This window comes from Neopelma chrysocephalum, unplaced genomic scaffold (genome assembly GCF_003984885.1).
Source record: "Neopelma chrysocephalum unplaced genomic scaffold, ASM398488v2 Primary Assembly neopelma1_116, whole genome shotgun sequence".
Classification (NCBI taxonomy): Eukaryota; Metazoa; Chordata; class Aves; order Passeriformes; family Pipridae; genus Neopelma; species Neopelma chrysocephalum.
The window spans coordinates 3,745,916-3,754,409 of NW_020897778.1; the positions used below are offsets into that span (position 1 = coordinate 3,745,916).

General features: G+C 56.2%; 1 protein-coding gene across 1 annotated transcript in view; it reads right to left on the reverse strand.

Moving 5' to 3' along the window:
* The window catches only part of KSR2 (kinase suppressor of ras 2), a gene marked incomplete at its 5' end in the record, with an annotated part of 68,932 nt that overhangs the window by 51,104 nt on the left and 9,334 nt on the right, over nt 1-8,494 (reverse strand). Inside the window, one exon of the mRNA XM_027696724.1 lies at nt 530-711. Coding sequence (XP_027552525.1) covers nt 530-711 — 182 coding nt within the window. The remainder of the gene's footprint in view (nt 1-529; nt 712-8,494) is intronic.

Consider the following 8,494-nt stretch of genomic DNA (forward strand, 5'->3'; position numbering starts at 1 on the left):
GAAAGGAGGGAAGAAAAGGAGAAAGGAAAGAAGGAAGGAGGGAAGGAAGGAAAATGGGGGAGGGAAGGAGGAAAGGAAAGAAGGAAGGGAGGGAGGAAGGAAGGAAGGAAGGGAAGGAAAGAAGGGAGGGAAGGAGAGAGGAAGGGAAGGAGGGAAGGAAGAAAGGGAAGGAAGGAAGGGAAGGAAAGGAGGGAGGGAAGGAGAGAGGAAGGGAAGGAGGAAGGGAGGGAGGGAGGGACGGAGGGAGGAAGGAAGAAAGGAAAGCAGGGGAGGGAAGGAGGTAAGGAAAGAAGGGAGGAGAGAGGGATGAAGGAAGGAAGGAAGAAAGGAAAGTGAGGGAGAAAGGGAGAGGAAGAAAGGAGGGGGAAAGAAACGGGGGAAGGAGAGGGGGAAAAGGAAAAGGAAGAAGAGAAAAAGGGGGGAAGGAAGGAAGGAAGGAAGGAATGGGAGGGGAAGGAGAGTCTCCTTGGGTCTCCTTGGCCCCACCCACCCCCCCAAAGTGGCAGAGGGACCCGAGGGGGACACTCACTGGCTGAGAAGGTGGCTTCGGTGTGGACGGGAGGGGTGGAGGGCAGGAAGGGCGGGTACCCCACGAAGAAGGAGCGCAGGGAGCGCTCGGCCAGGAGGGGTGAGCGCTGGGCTGGGATGTTCTCGCAGCTCCCCACGCTGTTGTGGATCTTGAGGTTCAGGGGCTTGTTCTTCTTCTTGACTCTGGGGGGAAAAAAAGGAGAGCAAAGTGAATTTTGGGGTGGTTTGGGTGAGGAGGATGGGCTGAGGGACCAGTGGCACCTGTAGGATGGGGGAGTTCCCGAGCCTGGGAGAATTAAAGCCGTTTCCCTACGAGGACTTCCAAACCCTCTCTGCTGCCAAAACAAAGGGAATTCTCACTAAGGAACACTCCAGAGCTTTTCATCTTGCAAAATCTGGCTGAAAAGGGTCTGTTGGTCCAAAAGGCCATCACCCCCAGCTTCACTGACCTTATCATGTCCCCTAAATCCCTACATTTAGTGCCACCTACACTTAGTGTCACCTACATTTAGTGTCACCTGCATCCACGTTAGGGCCCAAGCAGGAGAACTGAGTCCAAGGAAGGACTGGGCTGCAGTGGGGCACGGGAGCAGCCCCAACAGAATCCCAGGAAGCAGGACAGAGGTGTGGACAAGGCTGAGCACCGGAGATGTTCCTCAGAACATCTTGGGCACCCTCCTCTCCCTCATCATCTCATTTTTCCACCTGCCTTGTGCTGTGACAAGGACCAGCCACCCCAGATGGGCCCAGAGGGGTCGGGATGTGGGTTCCTGGCACCTCAGAGCCCCCCTGGCTCAGCCCCTCCCATCCCAATGGCACAGGGAGGAGATCCCAAAACAGCCCCTGGGAAAGGTGGCTCAACCCCTCTGGAGATGTGCAGGATTTGGAGCTGAGATCCTTGGAGCACAGAGTCATGGTCATCAAGGACTCCTGGAATACAATATTCCATATGTACTCCATGAAATACTCCACACATTCCCAGCTGGAGCACTGTGTCCAGCCCTGGGAACAGCACAGGGAGGACGTGGAGCTGCTGGACAGAGTCCAGAGGAGGCCACGGAGATGCTGCCAGGGCTGGAGCCCCTCTGCTCTGGAGCCAGGCTGGGAGAGCTGGGGGGGTTCACCTGGACAAGAGAAGGCTCCAAGGAGACCTGAGAGCCCCTTGCAGGGCCTAAAGGGGCTCCAGGAGAGCTGGAGAGGGACTGGGGACAAGGGATGGAGGGACAGGACACAGGGAATGGCTTCCCAGTGCCAGAGGGCAGGGATAGATGGGATATAGGGAAGGAATTCCTGGCTGTGAGGGTGGGGAGGCCCTGGCCCAGGTTGCCCAGAGAAACTGTGGCTGCCCCTGGATCCCTGGAAGTGTCCAAGGCCAGGCTGGAACAACCTGGGCTGGCAGGACGTGTCCCTGCCCACATCCCTGCCTTCTTTATGTCCAACAGCTGCTCTCCTGCCCATGGATCCACAGGCACCCGCTCCATCTCTCCAGCACCTTGGAGCCCAGACCCTCATTCCCATCCTGGGGTGAGCCATCCTTTCCCAGAGCTCTGGCTCCGGGCTGCCAGCAGTGCCCAGGGGCATCTGGCCCTGCCAGGCCATGGGAAATGGCCACTTAAAGCAGGAGAAAATTAAACTGTCCTTTAATAAGTTAATTATTTCCTCACACAGGAAAAGCTGCTGCCGTGTTCGGGGTGGCTGGAACGGCAGCTTTGGGTGTGCTGGGCTCAGGGTGGGGAGGATGATTCCCTCCAGGCTGCTCCCACTGAACATTCCTCCTGGCTTGGAACCCCTCGGGGTCCAACACATCAGCAGCTCCCCAGCTGGTGTTCATGGAATCACGGAATGGTTTGGGCTGGAAGAGGGAACTTGATGATCTTAATTCTACCCCCTGCCATGGGCAGGGACAGCTTCCACCAGCCCAGGTTGCTCCAAGTTGCTCCAACTTCCAGGGATGGGGCATCCTGTGGAAAATCCATTCCAGCACCTAAGCACCCTCACAGGGAGGGATTTCTTCCTAATAGCTCATCTAAACCAGCCCATGGAATCACGGAATGGTTTGGGAGCTTAAAGATGATCTTAATTCCCCCCCCTTCCATGGGCAGGGACACCTCCCACTAGCACAGGGTGCTCCAAGCCCCGTCCAACCTGGCCTTGGACACGTCCAGGGATCCAGGGGCAGCCACAGCTTCTCTGGGCAACCTGTGCCAGGGCCTCCCCACTCTCACAGCCAACAATTCCTTCCCAATCTCCCATCTATCCCTGCCCTCTGGCAGTGGGAAGCCATTCCCTGTGTCCTGTCCCTCCATCCCTTGTCCCCAGTCCCTCTCCAGCTCTCCTGGAGCCCCTTTAGGCCCTGCAAGGGGCTCTCAGGTCTCCCTGGATCCTTCCCTTCTCCAGGTTTATAAATCCCCTCTATCAGCCCCGTGCACTCTGTGGTTCCTGCAGGACCCCGTGGCAGCTCAGCCCCTGTTCTGAGCATCCAACTCCTTCCCAACATCCCATCCAACCCCCCCTGGTGCTCCCAAAGCTGGATCATCCCCTCCACCCCCCCCCCACTCAGTGATACAACCCCAACATCTCCCCCACACCCCCGGAGCAGCTCCCGGTGCTCTTCCCAAAGCTCTTCCCGATCAACCACCAGTCTCATTTTTTTTTGTTTTCCCACCCATAAATCAGTTCCAGACCAAATCTTTACTGTGGGAGCATCATTTCCTCACTGAGCAGGGCCGGTGACAGCTCTCATTAGGAGGAAGGATGAGGGATTTTGGACAGGGAGAGATTTTTTTTTCTCTCTCTCTCTGTTTCTTCGGGGGGAGGAAAAAACCAAAAATAAATAAATTAATAAATCCACACAAACACCGAGAGCCAACGGGGTGAGCTGCCTGTCTCACCCTGGGCTTGACTCCTTATCCCAAAAAAAGGGGGAGCAGGGAATCCTGAGAGATGAATGAATGCCAGAGAGGAGCAGGATGAGCATCCTCAGCCATGGAAAACCCGAGGATCCTGCTACGAGCAGGGGGTTGAGGGGACTCAGGGAATTTGGGGGCTTTTGGGGGGGATTAAGGTGGATCAGGGGGGATTTGGGGGACATTGAAGAGGTTTGGGGGGCAACTAAGGGGTTTGAGGGGGATTTAGAGGCACTCAGGTGGGGGGTTGGGGATGCCCAGGGGAGAGTTGGGGGGTCCAAAGGCTTTTAGGGTGGATTTTGGGGAGATTAAAGGGGTCTGGGGGGTTTTGGGGGTGAGTTAGGGGGGATTGAAGGGGATGGGGGGGGAATTAAGGGCATTTGTAAGCATTTGGTTGGGATCTTGGGGGGGATCAAGGGGGTTTTGGGGTGTTCAGGGGAGGTTTGGGGGTCCCCAGAGGGGGTTTGAGAGGGATTTGGCACTAAGGGAATTTGGGGGGAGTGTCTGGGAGGGGATTGAGTGGATTGGGGGTGATTTGGGGAGGTTTGAGGGGGCCCTGGGGGGCTTTAGGGTCACTGATGGAGGAGCCAAGGGGCCACTTAGACGGTGGAGATCCTTCCCAGCCCCCAGGAAGGACCATTTTCCTCCAGGCACAGCTGCACATCCCCCAAAACGAGCCTCCAGTCCACACCCGGGGGCAGTGGGAGTGACCAGGATGGGGGGAGAGGGGAGGGGGTTTGTACCAGACCGATTTTATTTCGGCTTTAAAGGGTTTTTGGGGGAGTAAATAGAACCACACACAATCCATCTCTAGGCTTGAAGCCCCCCCAAAATCTAGGAGACACCCTGGGGTGTCACCACAGTGTCTCCCAGGGACAGCAGGAAAAGGACAAGGGCTCCTTTCCTGCTGGATTTGGAGTGGACCTATAATCTGAACATCCCAACTGTTTGGGGTTTTTTGCCACTCTGGGAGCCTCAGGATGCCTTTCCATGGTTTTCCCAGCCCCATCCCTGCTGCAGGAGGCTACAAAGCCGGGTATTCCCAGGATTCCTCAAGCAGGATGGGGCTGGGCACAGTGTCCAGCTCCACAAACCTTTCCTAAAATCCCCAGTTCTCAGCCCTTCCCACACCAGGATCTGCTCCTAAACCAGCTCCCCGCACCTTCCACAGCACAAAAAATCCTCATTTTCCCCCTTTATCCCCCCCATCTCTCGGCGGGCACAGGGAACACCCTCCACCGAGCCCCCCCAGAGCAGAACATTCCAGAGCTAATTCCTGCCACAGGACAAACTTGAACATCCCAACTGGTTGGGGCTTTTTTGCCACTCTGGGAGCCTCGGGATGCCTTTCCACGGCCGTCCCAGCCCCATCCCTGCTGCAGGAGGCTGCAATGCCGGGTATTCCCAGGATTCCCCGAGCGGGATGGGGCTGGGCACAGCGTCCAGCCCCACAAACCTCTCCTAAAATCCCCGGTTCTCAGCCCTTCCCGCACCAGGAGCTTCTCCTAAACCAGCTCCCCGCACCTTTTACCATTCCCAAACCCTCTGCATAGCCAAAAAATCCTCATTTCCCCCCTTTATCCCACTCATCTCTCTCGGAAGGCACAGCGAACACCCCCCACCGAGCCCCGCAGAGCAGAACATTCCAGGGCTAATTCCTGCCACGCTCGGGGACAAATCGGTGCCACCTGAATGCCACCTCTTCGGGCCGTCATCTCATGCGAGAATTTTGCTAAATAGATGATGATGGGTTTAAAAAAAAAATGGAAGGGAAAAAAAAAAAAGCGCAGCGAGTTTGAATCGCTTCATGCAAATCCCTTTAGGTGTCATTCCAGCCTGAATGGCTCGTTCCCGGCTGTTCCCTGGGATCAGTCAAACGCTTATCACCGGCCCCCGGAAAAAAAAAAAAAGGAATAGAGGGTTTCGAGAGGCGGTGAAAAACAGGAGCAGACAGCGGGACAAAGGGTTCGTCACTCCTTTCAGCCCCGGAGAGGATCCGCGGGCCGGGAAGGGGGTGGGAAGGGAGGATTGACGGGGATGGAGGGCTGGGATACTCCGTGGATGCTGCGGGGTCTCCCGGCAGGAAGGTGCCCGGTGAGGACGCGCCGGGTTTTGGGTGGGATGTGCCCGGGTGGATCCCGGCTGGAAGAGCGGGATGCGCTGGGAAAGGAAAGGGCGTTCCCAGCGGGAATGTGAGGACGGACGCGGTGGGATGTGTGCGTGGCAGGGAGGGGAGGGTCAACGGGGATGCTCCTGGTTTATCCCAAAGTGCATCCCAAAAAGGGGACACGCCCCTCCCCAGCCCCCTGCACCCCGCACTCCCCGCCTGGGTCTTCAAAAAAAGGCGAAAATGGGGTAAATAACTCTTTTGTCCGCAGGTATTTGCTGCCGCTCCCGCGCTTATTGCCATTAAAAAAAATTAAAAGAGGTTTAATTCACATTTACATTCAAATTAAAGGAGGTTTAGGTTCAAAACGGAGACAAAAAGAGGGGAGCTGACCTTGCAGCTGAGCGAGCAGGGCTATGTTTTATTCACCACTTCTCTCCAACACGCTCCAATTTCTCTTAAAGGAAGGGAAATGGAGTGAAAAAGGGGGGAAAAAAATCCTCTCCTCGGTATTTGAGCTGCAAAGGATTAAAGCTCCTGCCTGGCCTGGAGCACAGGGCCCCGGCCAGGATTGAGCCCAGCAGATTTATGGCTTTTTGACTGACTTAATTGCCCAATATTCCAGATTAAATCACAGCAAGGAGCAGGGAAAGCTTCCCCTGGGCCTCAGGAGCTCCCCCACAACGGGCAGCAGCTCCAGCCCCAGCCACCAGTGCCTGTGAGCAGGGGCAAAAAAAGGAGGAAAACCCTCCAATTGACTCTGGGAATTTTTAACTCAAGAATCATGGGATGGTTTGGGTTGGAAGGGACTTTAAAGATGTTCTTATTCCACCCCCCTGCCACGGGCAGGGACAGCTTCCACCAGCCCAGGTTGCTCCAAGCCCCGTCCAACCTGGCCTTGGACACTTGCAGGGATGGGGCATCCCGTGGGAAATCCATTCCAGCCCCTCCCCACCCTCACAGGGAGGGATTTCTTCCTAATAGCTCATCTAAACCAGCCCATGGAATCATGGAATGGTTTGGGAGCTTAAAGATGATCTTATTCCACCCCCTGCCATGGGCAGGGACACCTCCCACTAGCCCAGGCTCCTCCAAGCCCCGTCCAACCTGGCCTTGGACACTTCCAGGGATGGGGCATCCTTTGGGAAATCCATTCCAGGGCCTCCCCACTCTCCCAGCCAGGAATTCCTTCCCAATCTCCCATCTATCCCTGCCCTCTGGCAGTGGGAAGCCATTCCCCCTTGTCCCGTCCCTCCATTCCTTATCCCAAGTCCCTCTCCAGAAGAAGAGCTCTCAGCTCTCCCTTCCTGCTGGAAAAATCCGACTCTTCTCTTCAGGAATTCCCAAATAAACCCCAAAACCCCTGTGGCTTCCCTGGCCAAGCAGCCTGAGCCTCCCCAAACAGGCTTTGGGGAGCTTGAACCAAAACTCCCACGGCTGGAGCCACATCCCAGCTGGAAAAGGTCTTGGGATGGGAAAACCCCCTCCCTGGGTGCACCCACGGAACATTCTGGGGCTGAACCGGCGTGGAAGAGTCTCCAACAAGAGGAATTCAACCTCACCACCCTCTCTTGGTCACCTGTCACCCCTGAAACCAAGCATCCAGCTCCCATTCCCGGTGCCATCCCAATCCCAGTGTCCAGCAGGGACAGCACCGTCTGCTTTAGGGCTCAGGGCAAAGCCCTTTGGATTATTTGGATTATTTGGACCTGTCTGAAGAGCTGAAATTTCTTCATTACACACTGAGCAAACCCCACACAACACCGGGCTTGACATTAAAAAAACAAACAGGGACTATCCAGCAGATGTTCCATTTATCCTCCTCCTTATCACAAGAGGCAACAAACCCTCCCTCCCTCCCTCCCCGGGCTGGAGGAAAAGCAGGTTCTTCATATCAAAGCCCTCAGCAGTTAAATATTTATCCAAGGGCCTGTCCCCACTTCCCTGGACGGCTGAATTGGAAGGTTCAAGCCTTACTGATCTATTATTCTCTTTTCCAAGCACAAAGTGGAACTTGTTTTTTTTTCTCTTACGGCTGCAAACTATAAAAAGCCGGGGAAAAATTCTTTGAAGGGAGTTGGAGCCGAGCAGGTTTGGTTTTTTTTTTTCCCTCCCTCCTCCCAGGGATCCAAGGAGACGGTGCTGCGGGAGGGCAGCGGGAATGGGGCTGGGAGCAGGAGCAGGGAAGGAGCTGGAGGAGGAAATTGCCTCCAGGATCCTGGAGCAGGACCTGTTTCTCATTAAGGCCCTTCTGTTTTCTTGGTTTCCACCGTTACGTCCCTTGGAGGGACACACGAGGGCAGGGGGGGGAGAACCACCAGCCGTGGCCAAGAGAGAGTGGGGAGGTCAAGTTCCTTTGGTTGGAGACTCTTCCATGCTGGTTTGGCCCTGGAATGTTCTGTGGGTGCACCCAGGGAGGGGGTTTTCCCACCCCAAGGCAGCAGGAGCTCAGCCCGGCAGCACCAAACCACGGAATGGTTTGGGTTGGGAGGGACCTTTAAAGGTCTGGTCCATCCCCTGCCATGGGCAGGGACACCTCCCACCAGCCCACGTTGCTCCAAGCCCCATCCAACCTGGCCTTGGACACTTCCAGGGATCCAGGGGCAGCCACAGCTTCTCTGGGCAACCTGTGCCAGGGCCTCCCCACCCTCACAGCCAGGAATTCCTTCCCAATCTCCCATCTATCCCTGCCCTCTGGCACTGGGAAGCCATTCCCTGTGTCCTGTCCCTCCAGCCCTTGTCCCCAGTCCCTCTCCAGCTCTCCTGGAGCCCCTTTAGGCCCTGGAAGGGGCTCTCAGCTCTCCCTGGAGCCTTCTCTTGTCCAGGTGAACCCCCCCAGCTCTCCCAGCCTGGCTCCAGAGCAGAGGAGGGTGGGCTGAAGACCACAGAGCTCTCCATCGGCACATGATCCCATTTCCCAGCCCCAACCACCTCCATGGCTGCAAAACCCATC